Consider the following 21902-nt stretch of genomic DNA (forward strand, 5'->3'; position numbering starts at 1 on the left):
GCTCCAGTCCAGGTCAGTCTTGATGGCATATGGTTCCTCATCACCTCCTGTGATGACCTGTCGTGGTGCCAATGCTCTGGAGCAGTCGTAACCTATTAGCAGTCCTACGTCACAATCCATCAGTGCAGGTATTTCCTGTGCCATTTTGTTAAGATGTTTCCACCTTTTGCCTGTTTCAGGGGTAGGAATGTGAGATTGTTCAAGTGGGATGAAGTCCCTGGTATAAGCAGGTGGCAGATTGATAAAGCTTTGTGAGGAAAACCCTCTAACTCTAAGTCCACTAACTCTTCCACTCTCTACTATGGAATCTCTTCCCATCATAGTGGTAAGCTTTAACTTAACTGGCTCTAAACCTGCTCCTACCTTCTCACATGCCCCTTTATCGACAAAGGTGTTACTACTCTGTGTATCTAGTAAGGCGTATACTAGGGTCTCCTTTCCAGGAGTAGTGGTCATGGAAATCCATACAGGCACTATCATAGATGTGCTCCCACCATCTCCTTTGTTTACACAGCAAGAAAGGGACAAAGTGTTTTCTTCCATTTGTATGGTATTAGACGATGTGCCTACAGCAGAAGACGTGCGGTCTTCATGAAGTGGCGTGGGATGATGTTTATGACATATGCTACAAGAAGCTTTCTTTTTACAGTCCTTTGACTTGTGTCCTCTTCTGAGACAACCAAAACACAAGTTGTTATCAAATATGAACCTTTTCTTTTCCTCCACAGGTTTGTTGGTGAGCATCTGGCATTTGTGAATGGAGTGACTTTCTTCACAACAAATGCATTTAACTGGGACTGGCGATGAAAGGAAGGTTATCACTTTCTTGGAGGTGTTTGAGTGATTATCAGCAGCACGGTCTGTCTCTGTTGCTGTACTTGATTTATCTAATGCCTTCACAGTCGTGTTGAATGCATTAGCCTTTGAACGTCCTTTATCCTTTAACGGCTTCTCTTCAGTGTGTTTTAAGGCATGAAAGGATGTTATAGGATTGCATGCGATTTCTGCTTCTTGTGCCATAAACTCTGCAAACTCTTTGAAAGTGGGGTATTCCTCTGTTTGTCTTAACTGTTTTGTAACATAGCGATTCCAGCCGGAGATCACCCAGTCAGGGAGTTTCTGGAGCATTCTTTGGTTCTCTTCACAGTCGTTTAATGCTTGAAGTCCCTTGACATGTGGCATGGCATTACTGCAGGCTAATAGAAAATCGCTGAACTGTCTCAGTCTTATTGACTCCCTTGAGCCGATCTTTGGCCAGTTATTCAGTTTTTCTCTAAATGCACGCTGAATTACAAAAGGGTGACCATACCGATTATTCAAGGCCTCCCATGCTTGGTCGTAGGCTTCATCATCATTTCTATAAAAGCTTCCTTCTAACACAGATCATGCCTCACCACTAATGTATTTTTGTAGGTAGAACAACCTATCAGCTGGATTTGTGCACCTGCGTTCTATCAAAGCTCTAAAACTTGTACTCCACTCTAAGAACTTAAGTGGATCTCCTAGGAAGACTGTTGGCTCAGGTGCGGGAAGTCTGGTGAGAACCATTGTGTCATGTAGGGCTTGAACTAAAGTTTCATTATTAGTAGGTCTACTATCTGGTTGTTCATTATTATTGTCATTATAGGTTTGTTCACCCTTAATTTCTCTATGAAGTACTGGAGGACAATTGACAACATTACTGCATGTTACTTTACTGTTATCGCAAGCCTCTCCAGAGTCAGCTTCTGAGTAGACCTTAAGCTTGGCAGCTAGGACTTGAAGATCTCTTTGATTTTCCAATTTCTTAAGTTCTCCTTGTTGTGCAATAATTGCCTTGTCCATCTCCATTTCTGCTTTCTTTGCAGCGTACTGTGCAGCGTATTCTACTCTTTTTGTTGTTATACTTTGCTGTTCTGAACCATTTGAATGGTGACTACGAGTAGATTTGCAAATTGTAGTCCCGTATATTGACCGTGCGTACTCTGTGTCAAGCACCATGTGCAGCCGGGCGTTTTCTACTTCAGGATTGAATTCTTCTTGACCTAACTCCATCATTCGTACCTTCATCAGCTTCATCAAGTCTGCGATTACTGCTGTACTAGAGTCCATCTTTCTTCTAACTTCTGTAGAAGGTGCTGATTGAGAACGAATATTTTCATACGCATCTCTAACTTGTGTCTCTAGCTCTTCAACGGCATCCATCATGTTACACAAGTCTTTATCAGAGCGCTCATCTTTGAGGCTTGTACGTATAACTCTGACTTGGTCTTTGACACTTTCATATAGCATAATGAATTTATTCTCCCTCTGAGACACTTCATTTTGCTTCAACTCTAACATCTTTGGAGTTAACTTTCTTTCTCTTAAGGATTTCCTGGGCTCAACTATGTTTGAAGCAGCGGAAGTATGCTCCATCATTGCTATTTTGTTTATTTCTATTTTAGCATGAACATCACCTATAAGTGATTCTAATCTTTCCTTTTCAACCTCATTAGTTTCTGATTTGAATTGCTCACTTAACCCTCGTGCTGCCTTCGGGTCACATGACCCAAAGGTTCACAACGAACCATCGTTGTGTTTACCCAATTTCACCCAATACAAAAACAAATAAAAATAATTTTCTTTTAACCATTGCAATGTGGGGGGTCTGAGACAGCCCGACAGTTAAAAGAAAATGCTTCACTTTGTTTTTGTATGAGGTAAATTTGTCGCAATACGACAGTGGGTCACAATGACTGATGGGTCAGAATGACCCGAAGATAACACAAGGGTTAACCTAGTCAATTCTAATTGAAGGAAATCAATTTGTTCACTAAATTCACCTACTTGTGGTCTTTCTCCATTAACTGACATTGTGTATATTTTAGAACTATGTTGATATGCATATAACCCTTTGAACTCTTAATTACACATTTGAACACTGATTAAAACACCATTAGAACGTATAGAACAATGCCAATATAAATGTCTCCATTCAAATATTACACAACGTCCATCAAGTTGTGGAGGTAGGCCTATAGCAGTCAAACCTGACTCAAACTCTTCCTTTGCGACCCTTGATGCCATGGAACGAAACAGTCACTGTAAAAGCTGTTTTTCGAAGCTGCAGTTGCGTTGATTAATTAGCATCCTCAAAACGAAGATATGATCATGAACCGACACTCCCGTCTTCACCCATGGCCTTTGCTGCTCCAACGGTCGTGCTTCGATTTGTCCCGTGCTCGAATGGACTCTCGTCGATGCTAGCAGTAGGCTACGTTTTCACTGTAGCTACACTGGTTCAAGTAATTAAGTCCACGAATCAAACAGATGTTCCTTGATTTATTTGTATCTCTCTCTCTCTCTTCAAGTGACACCGTGAAAACTAAGAAAGCAAAAGACAAAAGTTTTCATCATTGATCTGCCATCTTAGGTGGGCTAAATGGCGCAGCATACATTGAAACATGCACAAACTTGAATCACTTTACAAACTTAATTACATGACATCATGGCTCCAATCAAATATAAAACACATTGACGGCAAAATAAAATAAAATACCGTGTACGCCTTTGGTGAACCATGTGCAGATTGTAGATGTGACTCGTTCTTCTGCAGCCATTAACACCTCTCTGACCCACAATGCCCTGTTTAACCCTTTGTAGCTCTGGTCACATGACTCGATCAAATAAAAGCATTAAACCGAAAACCAAAACATATTTCTTAGTTAGTAAACCCTATTATTATCCTTTGTTAAATTAAAACAGATGACTTTACCTTAAATAATTCTTGAAAACTGAAACCTGTCTCTCCAAGACAGTTACAAGACCCTTTACTTGCAAATGTAAATACAGAGAAGTGTGTCCGTATTCTTCAACAATGGATAAAGATCAGTGTGCATTGGACGACTGATCATCAAATTCAAATCCATTTTATTTGTACAGCCCTTGATACAAGCAATGCCACAGAGGGCTTCATGTACTCCCATAGAACTGCCCCTCAACCAACCTAAAACATTTACATTTAGCAGACGCTCTAATCCAGAGCGATTTACAGTAAGTACAGGGACATTCCCCCGAGGCAAGTAGGGTGAAGTGCCTTGCCCAAGGACACAACGTCAGTTGGCATGACCGGGAATCGAACTGGCAACCTTCGGATTACTAGCCTGACTCCCTCACCGCTCAGCCAACTGACTCCCTAAAACCTCAAGGAAGACAAGGAAAATTTGAGAAAAAATAGAAGAACCCTTGGGAGCAGCAGTTCAGTGCTCCCCTCCTTCAAAGACAGTTGGTGAAAGAGAGGTGCAGAACACAGGCTGTTACATCCCTCGCCCTGTTTGCATGTGTGTTCTGTCTTGTGTGTTTGTCTAGTGTTACGGCCTTTCCCCCTAGACAAGGTTCGTAACACAGGCTAAACAGTCTTACATCAATAAAAGTAAGACAACAAAATGAAAGAAACCTTGGGAGGAGCAGTCTGACAGCAGAGGATTTGGGATTTTTTTAGTTGTAGGCCGGTAGTTCTTCCAGCTGTGGGTCATACAGAAATTCTCTCAGGTAGTGACTGCTGGGACAGCTTGGCCGCAGACATCACTGCTTTGGGGGTTTTCTACCGTGGAGACGCAGGTGACTCTTCAGATGGCCATTTGTTTTACCTGAATAGTCACAGAGGTCACAGCTGTAGGGCTTCTCTCCAGTGTGGATCCTGCGGTGAACTGTTAAATGGGCAGCCTGGCTAAAGGTTTTATCACAGAAGTCACAGCTGTAGGGCTTCTCTCCAGTGTGGATCCTGCGGTGAACTGTGAAATGGGCAGCCTGGCTAAAGGTTTTTATCACAGAAGTCACAGCTGTAGGGCTTCTCTCCTGTGTGGATCTTGAGGTGAACTGTCAAACTATTAGCATGGGTAAAGGTTTTACCACAGAGGTCACAGCTGTAGGGCTTCTCTCCGGTGTGGATCCTGCTATGAGATCTGAAATTGGCAGCCTGGCTAAAGGTTTTATCACAGAAGTCACAGCTGTAGGGCTTCTCTCCTGTGTGGATCTTGAGGTGAACTGTCAAACTATTAGCATGGGTAAAGGTTTTACCACAGAGGTCACAGCTGTAGGGCTTCTCTCCGGTGTGGATCCTGCTATGAGATCTGAAATTGGCAGCCTGGCTAAAGGTTTTATCACAGAAGTCACAGCTGTAGGGCTTCTCTCCTGTGTGGATCTTGAGGTGAACTGTCAAACTATTAGCATGGATAAAGGTTTTACCACAGATGTCACAGCTGAAGGGCTTCTCTCCAGTGTGGATCATGCTATGAAATCTGAAATGGGCAGCCTGGCTAAAGGTTTTATCACAGAAGTCACAGCTGTAGGGCTTCTCTCCAGTGTGGATCCTGCTATGAGCTCCTAAACTCCCAGCATGTCTAAAGGTTTTACCACAGAAGTCACAGCTGTAGGGCTTCTCTCCAGTGTGGATCCTGCTATGAGCTCCTAAACTCCCGGCATGTCTAAAGGTTTTACCACAGAGGTCACAGCTGTAGGGCTTCTCTCCAGTGTGGATTCTGCTGTGATTTGTGAAACTGCTAGCATTGGTAAAGGTTTTACCACAGAGGTCACAGCTATAGGGTTTCTCTCCAGTGTGGATCCTCATGTGCCTTTTGAGACTCCTGGATGAGGAAAGGCTCTTCCCACATGTATCACAGTGATGTGTCTCCATAACTCAGCTCTCTCTTTGTTCTCTGTCTGGTCTCTCTGGATCCTGTCTTGTATCTAGTCTCTGGAAGCGTGTTTCTCTCTGGTTGATCCTCTGTCTGGATACTGCCGTTTCTGGTTGAGTCTTTTAATAGTTGAGTCTCTCTCTGTAGTCTCTCTGGTTGAGTCTTTGTTGTCTCCCTGGAGCCTTAAGGTGTCTTCTCTGTGTAGTCTCCGCCCATGATCAAGTATGATTGGCTAGTAGGGGATCTGGAAGAAACAGTTCCAAGTTAATGAGAACTCAGCTTTCCATATAAAAGAACTCCTTTGTCTGTCATAATGTCCACTTTGCATTGCATTCAAAACAACTACCCCAATCTTATCCACTTTCGGCCCCGTAACCAGCACAGGCCTTGGCCAAGGCCGTCGCTGGAAAACAACTCCCCTGGAGAGCGCTGAAGCGAGACTATCTTGCTCTTCCCTTTCCCCCCCCCCCCCCCCCTCCCACCGACATCTGTGGTTTGGTCTCTGCCCGGGTCATGACCAAGGATGTCTCCTGGCCAACACAATCTGCATAGGGAGAATCGGACTGATTGTGGCCTAGTTCGAGGGCGCCAACCCAGACCTACTCACACATTAACTTTCACCTACTACAGATATCACCACCCCCCCACCCCCATCCAACGCCTTTGCCTGCTTGTTTCCCCAGGGTGGCTGGCGGGTCTGTGTCCAGCGACTACCATGGCTGCAGGTCCAGATGCTGCTTGTCTACCCCCCCCCCCCACTCCCCGTTGCAAGTCACATGTTTTTGTAAATGTTGTTGTGCTTATGTGCTGAGGTTTTTGTCTGCTCCCACACTGTACTCCTCTAGGAGCATTGTCTGGGTGTTGCCTTTTTCTCTCCTCCTCTCTCCTCATGTTATGCTGTAACTTTCTAGTTGGCGCTGAAAATGGCTGCCTAGGTAGGCTCTCCTGCCAAAGTAAATTCCTTGTCTGTGCAAACTTTCATGGCGAATAAACACCAATTCCGATTCTGATTCTGATTTGTAATGTTGATCATTTGGTAAGAGGTGTATGTTTCTCAGGTTTATTTTTACTGGAGAAACACAACACAGTGATGACGTAATCTATGGTATCAAAATAAACGTTCAAACGTAGGGACACTTCACTTTACGTATGATAAACTACATTGATTTAGAGCTCACGTAACAGTGGATACAAACAAATGACTGTAAAAAGTCAAGGATACAAACACTCGAGATTCAGTTGCACATTTGAAAAACCAGGTGGCACCAGCACGGTAAAAAGACAACAATGATAGGCATGCATGCATGCATCATCGTATTTTCATTAATTGTCGTATTAAATCGTACACTTGAACTGTTTAGACCACAATTATTTTCTTTAAAATAATAATAGCCTGTATGATAAATTACTACACAATCAGCATTACACGTAAATTAACAATAAAATGACTTCGGATTGGAACGCCAAAGTTTGAAATCCAATAATATTAATATACTCTTTTGCATGGGTTTCATTTTCTATTTAAAAACGGATAGTTACAACATAAAAAAGAAACCACGGAATGAGCGCTCAACTTATATTGGCTCCACTGCAGCAATACAGAACACAGCATAATATCTTTATGCTGCCCACGAGGGCAGTCAAATTAAAGTTCCCAAAACTGGAGTAGGCTATGTACCTTGAGACTCACACCACTGTCTGCATCTGAATAACATATAATATTACATACAATTTTCACAACGTACTAACATATCCCGATGAATAAAGACAAACACTGAATCTATCTAACACCACAATGGAAGTAAAGCTAGCTAGCTAGCACCGAAATTAGTTTAAAAGCAAGCACAAAGTCGCAAAAGCTGGACACGTCAAAAGCAACGCATATAATGCTAGCACTTACCTTCATAGATGTTGGAACTGCAACGGAGCTTTAATCTTTAAATACATTAGGTCTCAAAATAAACGTTCAAACGTAGGGACACTTCACTTTACGTATAAACCACATTGATTTAGAGCTCACGTAACCGTGGAGACAAACCAATGACTGTAAAAAGTCAAGGATACAAACACTCGAGATTCAGTTGCACATTTGAAAAACCAGGTGGCACCAGCACGGTAAAAAGACAACAATGATAGGCATGCATGCATGCATCATCGTATTTTCATTAATTGTCGTATTAAATCGTACACTTGAACTGTTTAGACCATATTTAAGGGAAGGGCTTTTCTAATTATATAAATGTATGCGTGATATAAAATCCTTTATCAAGAAGACTTCAAACAGCAATTTGTATTTCTGTACAACTTCATTTCCAACCACTTTTATTACAAGATAGAGGAAAACTTATGGTATATGAAACATACTTAATTATGTGGGCAATGTAGAACAGCAGGCAGATTCGAAATATATCCTTTTGTTTAAAAGTTATGACCATTCTAGTCATAAGTGGACCCCCCCCCCCCCCAGGAATTCAAAAAGACAATCATGTTCATGCTCAGACATTTTATTGAAACATAGTTCAGATTGACGGATCATGAATCTGCTGTTGTTGACTGTAATTGGTTGGGAAGGTAGGCCAGACCAGAAGGTGCATTTGTGGTCTCAGATGAGGAAGACCACACCCTCTGACATCATCACCTGGTTCTGCTCCTGCATTCGACCCAGAAGCTGATCGACCTCCTGGGCCTCGAACGTGTGGTCTTGACCGTGAGCGGTCTCATTGACCAGGGTCAGGAGCTCGGTCACAGCAACAGACTGGGACCGTGTGGTCTTGAAGGCTTTCAGCAGGGCAGTCTTAAAAATCTTCATCCTGCGTTGGAAAATAAAACATTTAATCCATTCTGGGGCCTGTTGAAACCCATTTTGCATGCAGTACCAATATTAACCACTAGATATCAGTAGAGCTCAAGTTGAAGGGATGCTTCATTACCTGTCTTGGTTGAGGTCAGTCTTCTTCATGCTCTGAGAAACAGGCTTGGGCTTGAGGCTGGGCTGACCTAGATAAGAGGTGAACAGCAGATGAGTGAAGGATAACCTTCTCACTAGGGGCTTCTTAGCCATGCCTGGAGTGAACAGAAGACTCACTGTCACCCTCGTCCCCACTGAAATTGTAAGGGTCGGACTCTGCACCAGTCACATCCATGTCATCTTTAGACGCATGGTGGCGAGTCCTAGTCATAAAAATAAAAAGGGGGTTATTGGGATTCAAGTCTTAAATTTTCCCATTATGGTTTTTGAGCGTTGCTTTCACACAGGCCGGACCTGGTGGCCCTCTGGCTGGTTAGCCCCTGACTCTGGCTCTGGGACTGGCTGAGATCCATACTGTCATCTGGAACTTTCCGCTTCTTCTCCTTTTCAAGGATCTACGGCAGGAACGGGCCAGGAATGCATGTTAGACTACTGGATAGAGGGTGTGCGTATACCTGGGCCATAACCCACCCTGCTCTCTCTCCCTCCCTTACATTTCCTGTTTCTCTTCACTATCTGTCCTAATTAAGCAGAAATGCCCTCAAAAAGATTCAAGGATACTGGCTAGGATATCATTGTAAATCAATACACCCAAGGCCAAGTAAAGTAGAGTGTTATTATTACTAACTAATGGGATGGCTGAGGTTTGCCACGGTTACCTTTTTAAAGTATGCAAACTGGATGAGCTCGAGGGCAGCCTCTGCGTCTGCCAACTCGGTGGTCTTACTCATGCGAGCTTTGGCATGGGCCGTGGCCAATCGGATCATCGTCTCCAAGGCTCTAGCCGTCACCGGTATTGTCTGTGGCCAATATAAAGTATCCACCCAATCACACGACTGCAATCAAACTAATATATACCGATACAGCAGCTTCCGCTTCTCAATTCGGACACGAAAATGTATCCGTAATGCAAAACAAGAAGGAAAACATTAGAAATTGGGATACAGTTTAAAAAAAAAAAACTTTAGCAAATATGTTGGTTGTAGAACCTTGACTGACCCTGGCAGACTCGGAGTTGACTTGATCGTGACTACGAAGCCTTGCATACTCCTCGGCTATGTGGTCTGAGGCCTCCTGGGTAAGGACTGGCTTCACCAGCTTGGCCACGTGGATGTACTTTCTGATGAATTCCATTGTAACAACCTTATCCCTGAAACACAATAGCACAGCCAAAATACGGATTGTGTGACACTGGTGGATAGAATGAGTCTTAAATGAAAACGTAAAAAAAAAAAGATGTACTTTTTCCGTCGGTTTCCATAGAGAACGTTCTCCTTCTTCTCGTAGATCTGGAGCTCTTGCTCGGCTTGTTCGGTGACGTTGGGGTCCTCCGTGGTAAACACATCCACAGTGCTGCCCAGGGGCATGGCTTAGGAAACAACATGGCAGAAGATAAGCACGTTTCAGACTAAAACCCACCAGCCATCCTCAATAGAAGAAGGAGTCAGGTGGCTGAGCGGTGAGGGAATCGGGCCAGTAATCAGAAGGTTGCCAGTTCGATTCCCGGCTGTGCCAAAAAAGTGACGTTGTGTCCTTGGGCAAGGCACTTCGCCCTACTTGCCTCAGGGGGAATGTCCCTGTACTTACTGCAAGTCGCTCTGGATAAGAGCGTCTGCTAAATGACTAAATGTAAACGTAGAAGAAGGGAGAATCCTAGAGGTGGTGGTGATCCTGGTCTGGTTCCAAATTGTTCCCCCACCTGTTCCCTCCTGTTCCCCCGGGGCCCGGTACCGGTGCATGCGCAGCACATGGTCTGCGATCTCCTTGTCAATCTCCGGGTCCATCTGATCCAGAACGATGAAAAGCAGGTCAAACCTCGACAGCAGCGAGTCCTGGAGCCCAATGTTCTCCATGGGCGTCTTGTACTGGTCGTACTGGAGCAGAGGAGAGTACACAACATAGGTCATGGACACCCACTGACAGAAGCGAGTGCACAAATAGCACGCAGACTTTCAACATTGTTGAACAACATTGTCTGTGTGACGGGTATGTAACAGACGTAGCCACGCTCCACCATCATAACAAGGTGTCGTTCGCCACTCGCTGGGCTCGAACACACGATCTCCGGCTTGCCAAGCGCGACCACTACCAACTACGCCAAAGAAAAGCTAGCTCTTCTTTGACGCGGGTGGCCTCTTACATACCTGAGGAGTGAGTTTCATGGTTCTCACTCTGTATGTAACAGACGTAGCCACGCTCCGTCACCACAAGGTATCGTTCACCACTCACGGGATTCGAACGCTCGACCTCCGACTTGCCAAAGCGCGACCACTACCAACTACGCCAAAGAAAAGCTAGCTCTTCTTTGACGCGGGTGGCCTTACATACCTGAGGAGTGAGTTTCATGGTTCTCACTCCACGACACCCTACCGGCTCCCTCCAGCAGGGGGAGTGACTGAGGCCTCACCCTGCCGTAGACGGGGTTGGCGGCGGCTAGCACGCTGCAGCGAGCGTTCAGCCTGGCCTGGATCCCGGCCTTGGCGATGGTCACCCGACCCTGCTCCATGACCTCGTGGATGGCAGTGCGGTCCATGTCAGACATCTTGTCAAACTCGTCGATGCACACCACCCCTCTGTCAGCCAGCACCATGGCCCCGGCCTCCAAGCGCCGCTCACCTAGACAACCACAGCGAGTAAAAGGCGGGTGAAAAGTGAGTGGTGGAGAATTCGATGAAAGCGTACCAGGCTAATTCAAAGTGGAATTGTTTGGTAACCGTACCCGTCTCTGTGTCTGTAGTCACCGCTGCCGTCAGACCCACCCCGGTCGACCCCCGTCCTGTAGTTGGTATGGCCCTCGGGGCGGTCAAGAGGACATATCTCAGCAGCTGGGACTTAGCCACTGATGGGTCACCTGGCCACCAGACAAACCACAGAGAGAACGAACATATAGGAGAGGTAAACACGGAGATTCCTGACCTATCAGAAGGCCATTTGCTTACAACTGACCAATCAGCAGTATGTTGATGTCCCCACGGATGCGTGTGCCGTTCTCCAGGTTGGTCTCATTGCCCCCCAGCAGCAGACAAAGGATGGCCTTCTTTATGTACTCGTGACCGTAAATACTGGGGGCCAGCGAACGACTTAGGTGCTCAAACACATCCTGAGGGAAAAGGGTCAATTACAAAGTCTAACTTTGGAAATGAACTGAAGCTAGGTTGTATATGGAGGGAGTCAGGTGGCTGAGCGGTTAGGGAAGCGGGCCAGTAATCTGAAGGTTGCCAGTGCGATTCCCGGCCGTTCCAAATTACGTTGTGTCCTTGGGCAAGGCACTTCACCCTACTTGCCTCGGGGGGGAATGTCCCTGTATTTACTGTAAGTCGCTCTGGATAAGAGCGTCTGCTAAATGACAATGTAAATTGTAAATGTATACACTTAGTCATTTAGCAGACGCTCTTATCCAGAGCGACTTACAGTAAGTACAGGGACATTCCCCCCGAGGCAAGTAGGGTGAAGTGCCTTGCCCAAGGACACGACGTCATTTTTCAGCCCGGAATCAAACCGGTAACCTTCAGATTACTAACCCGACTCCCTAACCGCTCAGCCACCTGACTCCCATACGCTTTTGAAATGTTACAGCCATCCAATCTGATTTTTTTTTTACATTACTTTATTCTAATTTGGAGCCTAATAAGGTCAAAGTCACAAAAGAACACTTACTTTAGAATGGGCTTTACAGAACTTCTTAATCTTGTTTATGTCATCAGCTGAAAAGGTTGGCACAATTTCCTTGCTCATCAGTTTAATATTATTGGCAAGCAGAGTAGTCCTGGCAGAAGGGAGATCAAGACAAACAGGAATGTTAACATAATATGCGATGCACCACAGTACAAATATTGGTTATTCTATTGACTGATGTTTATTAATTTTTTTACTGTTAGCAGAACCTAGAGTCCCTCTACCCCTCATGCCCCATCTATCTCCTCACCTGAAAGTGCCGGAGGTGAATCCTCCCTGCTTGGCAGGCAGGCAGCGGTAAACTCCCACCAGCTGTACACGGTCCCCTGGTTTGACTGTGTCCACCAGATCGTCGTTGGCGATGATTTCAACCGAGCGGGGAAGCTGGCCGGCCGGAGCCTTCTCAGGCATCTCCTGGATGGTCAAGGACTGGTGGTCCTTGTAGGCACACAGGCCATACTCTGTCTCCAGTGGGTTGTTCTCCTCGTCCTGGAGAAAGAGAGAGAGAGAGGTTTAATCATCACACACGCAGTGCCTGCCTCATGTCTGTATCTGGAACTAATTTGATGGAGGTGTCCCTCCACAACCCCTGCACCTTGGTTGGGTATATGGCGCTGGAGGGGAAGGCGTCGAGCGAGGTGAGATCAGTGTATTTGCGCTCCACTGTCTTCTTAGTGGCAGGGCAGTAGTGCACACTACGCATGATCTTGGGACGGACAAGAGAACCTTCCAGAGTTCCAAAATAATACCAATTCAGTTCCGAAACGTTGAAAATCAAGTAGATGATTATGTGTGAGGTGAAAAATGTCTCTTACACTTGGTGACAATTCCTTCCACACAAACCAGGTTTCCAAGATACAAAGCGCTGAGGGTGCGAGGAGACACATGCCTCGTGCCAAAGCTGCCCTGGAACCCCACATGGAAATCCTCAAACTGCTTGGCGTACGTTGCATCGATCGAAGCTACCAGATCCTTCAAAGCTCTCTGGAAGGCTACAAGTTCACTGAATGCATCTTTCAGCAAGCTGAAGGAGTAAACATATAATATATAGATATGGTGGAGCAAAACATCAATGAATTACAATACTATTAAGGCTAAACATGTATACAACTTTTTGATGTTGAACATGAGGCCCTAAACAAAAAAAACACTGATTACAAAAATATACAGATTTGCTTTGTCTTTAAGTTATGGTGCTCTTTGAATATTTAATTCTTATCACTCATCACAAACCAGATGTTCTAATTTGGACATGCATTGACAATGTTTGTTTCTACTGATTTTTAATGCTTTAGACAGCTCAAATTATCTTTACTTACGCACTGGCCCTCTTCTCGTTCCTCCTCCGCAGGTCATTCATGTTCACAATGAGGCGACTTTTGTTGTCAGAGACCATACTTCTGACCTTCTCGTGATAAACGCCCTGGTCTTGCTATTGGAATGAATAAAAAGATAAAGCTTTGATTTAGTTCTTCTGTACGTACACCGCCTGATTCCAGCACACTTACATCATCATCCAGAAAGTCCAAATACTCTCTCTGCGCCTCCCTAAGTTCGAGATCCTCCAAACCACCGTCCATCTCAGCATGTACCTCCCGTTACCAGTGACCAGCGGCCTTTCAACCGGTCTCTTTTCCGCGATTGTTCTAATCAAATCACCTGCCCAGGTGCTGTAATGTGGGCGTCCACTGCAGGTGTTTCTGCATTTGCAATCAGACATGCATGGCAACTTCCACCAGAGGGCGCTGCTTTAATGTCAATTCTACAACAAGCACAAGAGGCAGCAGATGTCTCATTCAGAACACTTCAGAAAAGGTGTGAACTCCTCACCCGTGGCGCAAGCGAACTAATTATTCATCCCCACAGCCTGCCAGAACCATCGTAATGGATCACGAATTAAATCATTGATCCTGTTTTAGTTATGACAGGGCCTAACATTCAACCGAATTGTTGTGCAATTGAGCAGATACTCAAATATGAGGCTGATGCTGACTGTAGGAGCGATGCTGGAACAGCTGTGTTGGGTTGGCGCCGATGCAGCGCTGGCCTAGGCCAGAAATTAGACACAGCTATGTGAAAGTCGAGTAATACAATTTGCGTCCTACTACGAAACTGTAAGCTCCATATAAAGGTCAGATTATATTCACAAAGCCCTTTCTTTCTCTTCTTAGATTTGGTTTATGTGCTATAACACAGTGCTTTCCAAATCTGGTGACGTCAGGTCGGTGACGGAGAAACTGGGAGGCAGTGAGTCCGTTCGTGTGAGAGCGCTGCAAGTGCGTGCATACCCACTGTGGGTACGGAGTGACTCCTTCAGTGACTGCGGCGACAGCAATTTCGGCAACATGGGTGACGTTCTGGGGATTATTTGTCTCGGATATTAATAGGAAACCATTGGAAAATGGCTGAGAGGTAAGACTGTAAATATTGTCTTCCAACATTGCTTTTGGGGAATGTATTTATATGCTTGTGTATTGGGAGCTACGCTAGCTGAATGAACCAACTCACTGAGGTAACGTTACAGTAAAACGCGAACCTGTTCCTTTTCACCTCAGCAGCTAGCTGTTTTATACTATTTCCAACATCCGTTTTCTTGAAGTTAAGACATTTTGGAGATGTTGCCCCTGTATTCAAAATCTTTATAAAGCTGTGAAAAGCGGAGGTTTCTTTCACATACTGTCAGCAGCATCTGTCTACCAGAGGGTTGTTACATTCGTGAGTAGCCTGCTTCGGATTCAGCATCACCTGCCCAGTAATGTGTTAGAGGCATCTGGTTAGTCCATTCAATTGTTTGTCAGGTTACGGATGCAGGTATGCAGGTAGTGTTATTAACTTAAGGATACATAACAACCAATGTGTATGAGGTTGTTTGGGACAGCTAACCAGCTAGTTAGCTAATGCCACGCAATGAGTTTCAGCTCAGAACATTTCTTAGTACTACCAGCTAGCTAGATTGAGCTAGCCGTTAGCTAAACCCTCCCTAGTATGAGGCGCGCTCACGGCGTAGCCGCATATATCTCCATGCTCAATGTTCAAAACCAAGACACCTGTTTTATTGACACATCCCTTGAATTCATGATCTATAGCTGCCGTTATGATAAATGTATTTGTCATACGGCTATGAATTGAATGAGATCACATCTTTCTCCCCGGCATATCCACAAGGCTGGATTAATAATGGATGTCGATTAAATTTGTGTTGCAGAGGTCATTCACCCGTATGTAAATTACAACTGTCGTTTTTATCGTGAGGGCTTGATGCCATTATGCAAATTCAGCCATGTTTACCAAACATGCCTACGAGTATGGTTACTATTCAATAAAAATAGACTACAGCCTGTGAGACCTGTGTCTATGAAATAGCTAGCTACAGACAGGAACATGGAATGTCAAGTCAGTGAATTGCAACCTGATGGGAACCGAAAATGTGTCATTTAGAAGGTTGTCGTTTGATACTCGCAACACTATATAATGTCTAGGTCATTGTATACATTTATGAAGGATAGGAGGTTGCCTTACTGTGGTCATCGAGGGACCATTCGAGAATTTGAAATGGACACGCGACCATCGTGAAAAAGCGAGTGTGTTCTGATAACCTCAGCTTTTCACCATCATGCATTTGACTCTTTTACGGTATTTTTTTCAACAAGGGGATAAGCTGTAGAACTAGTGGGCTGTGGTGCATCGACACCCGGCACGCGCACAGCTGCCCTTCCCAGCTCCACGCGCCGCCGGTAGCTATCGTGCCTCATGCCTCTACGGTAACCAACCATGTATCTGGGTCTTATTCCCCCCAAATACTTCACCTCTCCTCTCCATCATCTTAGTTCTATTCTGCCGTTCACGCGGCTGTCTCCACATTTACATGCACAGCAGCCCGGTTGCTGCAGTAGTAGTAGCCTATGGACAGTGGCTGAACTAATTGACTTACATTTACTCGGTCTTGGTATGTACATGGTGGGTCATTGATAGATACATGTGACAAGGTCTTTCGACTTGGCTCAGTTGACATTTGATCTACAGGAAGAACGCGGAGGGTGGGGCGGTGGGCTGAGTCACTGAGGATCACATTGTCAGAACAAAACAGGCGTTGGCAGACTGGACTTGCATATAATATCTGTCACATTTTATGGCTGTGCTTCAAAACAGTTTGTCAGTGGATGTAAGCCTATAGTCTAGTCTAGTGCACATGTGTGTACATATGTACATGTATGAAACATATATACACTAGGTATGTCCTTTGTGTAGTGCTATAAATGGCTTTGTTGAAGTGCCAGGCAGTAGACAAGGCTGTAGTGGAAGAAGCTACATCCGTGGACGGAAAGATTCTTCTCCTGAGTGGCTGACAGTAAACCCAGCGCTCCCCCGTCACCGCCAACATATGAAGAAGCTTTTTGAACGACCCCTAACTGTCGAGTCCCCTTCCACTGCCAGCAAACAGCTCTGTCGACCGGGTTGGAGTAATGCACACACTAGAAATAAGGCTTCAACCCTTGGGTTGAGATGAGGTGAAACCAAGGCGGGGGGGGGGGGGGGGGCGTCGGTAGTGGATCTTAACGTGCCAAAGGCATACAACGTAAACACCCCTTGTCCACCAAGGGTCGGTGGCGGGCCGGCAACACCAAACGACACGCGTTCATCACAGGCACCCCTGCCTGTGTTCATGCATGTGGTCACGTGAGGGAGAGGGGGGGGGCGGTGTGTCTGGGGTCAGCCTGTATTAGACCGTGTGATAAGAGGGGCACAGGGTTGCGTGTCCACCTGAAGGGAGTCAGATGGCTGAGCGGTTAGGGAAGCGGGTTAGTAATCAGAAGGTTGCCAGTTCGATTCCTGGCTGTGCCAGATGACGTTGTGTCCTTGGGCAAGGCACTTCACCCTACTTGCCTCGGGGAGAATGTCCCTGTACTTACTGTAAGTTGCTCTGGATAACAGCGTCTGCTAAATGACTAAATGTAAATGTAAATGAACGGACGACTGAGTCACTACTGTGGGCTAGTTGTGCTTCAGCCGTGGACCGCGCCTCTCCTGGTTCCCCCCTCCACGGCCCGAGCGCTGTGCCACCCAGGCCGGCAGCAGGCTCCAAACAGCGACAGCCATCTGATTACAATGCAGACCAGCCACTGCGTTATCAGACCAAAGTGGTAAATTTTCTGCGTGTTATAATGAAATGCCTCCAGAGTGCCTCGTGTCACCGCTGTGTTGAGACTTGTGCCTGTGCTTGTTCCCAGCCACAGAAGAACAGAGAACATCAATAGGCGTGGATTTGCAAGTCAAATCGTTTCAGATTTCGCGGGGGCGAGTCACAAGGCCACTTTGCTTGTAGCCAAGGTATTTGTTCTAAAATAGACGGTTCCTGTTACTAGCACGACGGCCACCGTACTGTCTGCGTACGTTACCGTTTTACCGAGGCAAGACAAGCGCTCGTGTGTTAGCACGTGCGCCTCGTGAAGGGTTAGCTGAATGTCTGCAGCACGTCAAATACCTTGGAGCCCACGGACTGTTGTTTTGAGGCCTCAGTGGTACAGTTTTGTGATTTTGTCTCCTTTTAATCTGCTGTGCTGCTGTCCTCATCCTCTGCTGTACTCCCCCCCCCCCCTCTACCCCCTCTAATGATCCTCAACTGAAGCCATTAGTTCCTATCTGGGCCTGGTGAAAGACTAGGCTACCTAAACATAGAGAGAGAGAGAGAGAGAGAGAGGGAGAGGGAGAGGGAATGGAGGGAGGAGTGATGGAAGACAATGAGGCACTCGAACCGATGGAGAGAATTGTGAGAGAGACAAAGATGGGGCGAGTATTGACTGCCTGTATTGCGTAGGGTAGGGATGGTGCAGAGAAAGAGGTCAGTTGTGACTAATGTTTGCGTGGACTCTATCTCCTCCAAATAGAGCTGGTTCTGTATGTCACCACGGGGCTGTTATTAACCGCCCTGCCTTTATTGTTATACACTGATTGGTCATGGATATAATGCTCGTTCGCGTTAGCATTTGAGCGTTGTAGATAGTATATTGACCAGCATTGACAGCGGAGGGGGCGAGAGAGAGCGATGTTGAAGTATCGACTGATGGGGAGAGAGAGAGAGAGAGAGAAAGAGAGAGAGAGAGAGAGAGAGAGGAAGCAGAGAGAGAGAGAGAGAGAGAGAGAGAGAGAGAGAGAGAGAGAGAGAGAGAGAGAGAGAGAGAGAGGAAGCAGAAAGCACAGCTTTCTCCCTCCTAATAGGATTAGTGTGTAAATGTGTTTGTCTGAAGAGCTGCCTTTGGAGACCCCCCCCCCCCCCCCCTAATCTGTGTGTGCCTGCGTGTGTTCTGGGAGGCACCTGCGACGGAGGAAGAAGCATGAGGAATGGAACAGTGATTTGTCAGGAAGAAGAAAAAAGGTGTACTGCACACATTCGAGAGGTGTAGGCCTACAGGAATGGGGGGGAGTGGCGATCCCATGGTTGTGGGGTGGGGGGGTTTGTGTTGAGGACCTCCTTTGCTACTGGCAGTGCTATCAGCAGACACACAATTTTATCTCTTGAGGCACTAGGGACTGCTTGGCAGGCCCTCTATGTCTGTGTATGTGTGTGTATGTGTGTGTTTTCTTTTTTGTACAAGCCTGAATGTTGAAGGCTGATTATAGCTTGTTTGTTCCCTGGGTGTCAGATGCAGCGAGGAAGATTGTTGTTGAGGTTTGTGAAGGGATGAGAGAGAGAGAGAGAAAATGAGACTGCGCTTCACTGACCCCCTCTCTCTCTCACTCCCCCCATGCTCATCCTCTATTGAATATTCCCCTCTTCTCCCTCCCCCTGCCTTCTCACACCATGTGTCCCCTTTTTAACTGCACAGGAATTTTATTCCCTCCAATCTGTCCCTCCCCCCCGACACCCCCCTCTTCCCCTGCCCCCCATGTCTCTATTGAGTTGTCAGAAAGCTCCCAAAACAGTGGGGCTGTGTGTCTCTCTTGGACATGTTTCTCTCTCTCTCTCTCTCTCTCTCTCTCTCTCTCTCTCTCTCTCTCTCTCTCTCTCTCTCTCTCTCTCTCTCTCTCTCTCTCTCTCTCTCTCTGACTCTCTCTGTCTCTGACTCTCTCTGTCTCTCTCTCGCTGTCCTCATTTCTCACCTCCTGTTCCTCCTGCTTCCATCCGTAGCTGTAGCGCCGCCTGTCTTAGCCCCCCGACGTACCTCGATCTCTCCTCCTCGATCTCTCCCTCTCTCCTTCTTTATCTTTCTCACTCATTTCCTTCACTCACCCTTCCCTGCCTGCTGCACTCTCCTTTATCTCGTTTTCTTTATCATTACCCCCTCCCCGCCGCTCTCTTTCACTCCCCCCCCTTCCTCCCAACCCCCGGTCCCTGTCTTTGTTTTAGGGGTGGCGTTTGTGTGGAGGAGAATTAGTGGGATACCTCCGAGAGACTGGATGGATTACAACTCCCCCCCCCCTCCCCCCCTCCCCATGTTTCTGTTACACTCTCACAATTGTAGATGTAACAATATTCTCAAGAATCTCATTTCAAAACGTGTAGGCTGCTCGTTTAAGATATCCGTTGACGTCATGCCAAGTCAAGTGTCCAGTGGTTTTGATAAGGGTGAAAGACCCAGCCTGTCTGTTTATCAGAGGGGAGGATACAGTGTTGCCCTCGACGCTGGCCCATGTTACCACGGTACCTTGTTACCGTGACAGTAAGCTGCAGTCAAACTCCGCTTCACCCAGGAGTTTGTGTGATTTTTGGTCTTGCTCAAGCAGTATCAACGTCCTGCTTCACCAGAATCAATACGTTCTTTCCCTAGTCTTCCCTGACACCATTTCTCTTTTCCTCCATTCGTCACTCTTCTCTTAGTTTCCCCTTTCTGCCTTTTTCCCCTCTCTCTCCCTCATTTCCCCACGCTCTTTTTCCCCCTCTCTCGCTTCGATCTCTCCCTCTCTCCTGCTTGCTCAGCCTCTCTCTCCCGCTCTCCAACTCAGAGCTCTCCCTTGTCACCCTGTCATGTCCCATTTACTGCTCTTTTGCTCTGCGTGCGTGTGTTTGTCTGCGTGTGTGTGTGTTTATTTTTGTGAGGTAGCGAGAGGAAGAAACGTACCTAAAAGCTCAGTTGGCGATGCTGCCTCAGTCTCCGCATCCCCGCAGTGTTTTTCCTTTTAATAAACAAAACGAGGAAACGCATTAGTTAAGCTCTCTGGAGAACTTCCTGCTCCCTCTCCCTGTTAACAAGATGTACGTTTGTAGTTTGGAGAATGTCCAGGCCTAATACCGTTGCAAAGCACCAGGCTCTGGGGGTGTAAAATGTCGTTAGGGGGGCTTGCTGGTTGACAGCCCGGCCGTGGACCCCGTCCACTTAGCGCCCGCCGTCGCAGCCTGTTCTCAGCATGCACTGGGGCCTATCTGCCGACACCGTGGATGGTGAGGAGGGGACTAACAGCTTGATTAAGGGGACTGCGGGCCTGTCACACTCACGCCCACGCGTGCACACACGCGACACACGCACACACCCATTGTAGACTCTCCCGCGAACATGCAGAGAAACAAGGAATTCAATCTGTTAGTGGTGCAATCTGTTAGTGGTGTTATCAGTTTTGTGATTAGAGCGCGGTTTTAGGTTTGGACTCCTTTTGTCTCACAGAGCTCTTTTCAGCCATATTCACAGTAGAGTTTAGTCGTTTTCTTTCGACAGACTTGAGTTGAGTGCATTCGAGAGTGTGAGCATGGCTGACTATTGCAGGCCAGCCAGCAGCCCAGGGACGGAGGGGGAGGTGTGCCAGGCCCAGCCAGGGCTGGATGGAGAGGCAGGGGCCAAAGGGCTTCCCAGAGAAGGCATGGGCTATAGGGGGCCGAGGGCACTGCTTTAATTAGCCATGCTGCCACGGAAGAACCGATCCAGTTTGGGAACGGAAGGTCGCACACACTGTCAGCCTGTGGGAATGAAACGTGTTGGGCTGAGGCCGGGTGGGGGGGGGGGGGGGGGTTATTGGAGCGGTACAGAATGCCGAAAGGGGGGCTCTCATTTGTACAGAATTAATCAGCTCCCCTCTTCGCCCCTCCGCCCCTACCCTGCTCTTGTGCCTTCTGCCACCCCACACCTCTTCTCTCACCTGCCAATCACGGCTCGGGGCTCTGCGTCTAGATCGCAGGAGAGGGGGGAGGGAGGGGGAGAGAAAAAGGTTCAGACAAGGCACAGACAAAGAGAATCCAGAGTGGTCCAGAGAGACGGGAAGATACATGGAAAGTGACAGTGGCCTGTGCGTCCGAACAGACTGCACACTGAGAGATGCTGGGATGAGGGGGAGAGGAGGGAGAGGGGGAAAAAGAGGGATGTCAGCGCCGAGGGGAGGAGGAGGGGGGGTGAGGGGTGAGGGTTCACGACAGGGGCTAGCTCTGTTGGAGGTGACATGTTGGTTGTGACACCGCATGTCAATCACCAGACCCCCCCCCCCTCCCCCGTACGTGCTTCACTCATCCCCTCCCTACGTTTCCCTCTCCTCTCCTCTTTCTCTCCTTCTCCGGATTGTGTCCTCTCAGGACTGTGGATGCTGCTTGGTGGGGGAGGGGTAGTAGGGTTGGATAATGTGTACGTGTTTGTGTGTGTGTGTGTCTTGATTTGAAGTGTGTGTGATGGGTAAGACCGAGC

The 21902-nt window shown here is 46.9% G+C and overlaps 2 protein-coding genes across 3 annotated transcripts in view; one reads left to right on the forward strand and one right to left on the reverse strand.

Moving 5' to 3' along the window:
• Positions 1 to 8128: 8128 nt before the first annotated feature.
• Positions 8129 to 13972, reverse strand: mcm3l (MCM3 minichromosome maintenance deficient 3 (S. cerevisiae), like). Of its 2 annotated transcripts, XM_062452848.1 has the most exons (17): positions 13809 to 13970; positions 13620 to 13732; positions 13116 to 13324; positions 12896 to 13026; positions 12551 to 12789; positions 12283 to 12391; positions 11572 to 11725; positions 11345 to 11476; positions 11033 to 11241; positions 10325 to 10499; positions 9868 to 9994; positions 9625 to 9775; positions 9285 to 9425; positions 8920 to 9020; positions 8743 to 8828; positions 8588 to 8654; positions 8129 to 8467 (listed from the first exon to the last, which is right to left on the reverse strand). In XM_062452848.1, exons 1-17 carry the CDS (start codon positions 13878 to 13880, stop codon positions 8260 to 8262), a joined length of 2424 nt encoding a protein of 807 aa, XP_062308832.1. In that variant the 5' UTR covers positions 13881 to 13970; the 3' UTR covers positions 8129 to 8259. The 2 variants fall into 2 exon arrangements, with proteins under 2 accessions (XP_062308832.1, XP_062308834.1); XM_062452850.1 differs by lacking the exon at positions 9285 to 9425 and having other exon boundaries at positions 13809 to 13972.
• A 729-nt stretch (positions 13973 to 14701) lies between these two features.
• arhgap39 (Rho GTPase activating protein 39) overlaps positions 14702 to 21902 on the forward strand; it is a 34691-nt gene continuing 27490 nt past the window's right edge. The window contains 1 exon segment of the mRNA XM_062452244.1: positions 14702 to 14712. Within this exon segment, the coding sequence (XP_062308228.1) occupies positions 14702 to 14712 (11 nt within the window).

Source organism: Osmerus eperlanus, chromosome 26 (assembly GCF_963692335.1).
Source record: "Osmerus eperlanus chromosome 26, fOsmEpe2.1, whole genome shotgun sequence".
Lineage (NCBI taxonomy): Eukaryota > Metazoa > Chordata > Actinopteri > Osmeriformes > Osmeridae > Osmerus > Osmerus eperlanus.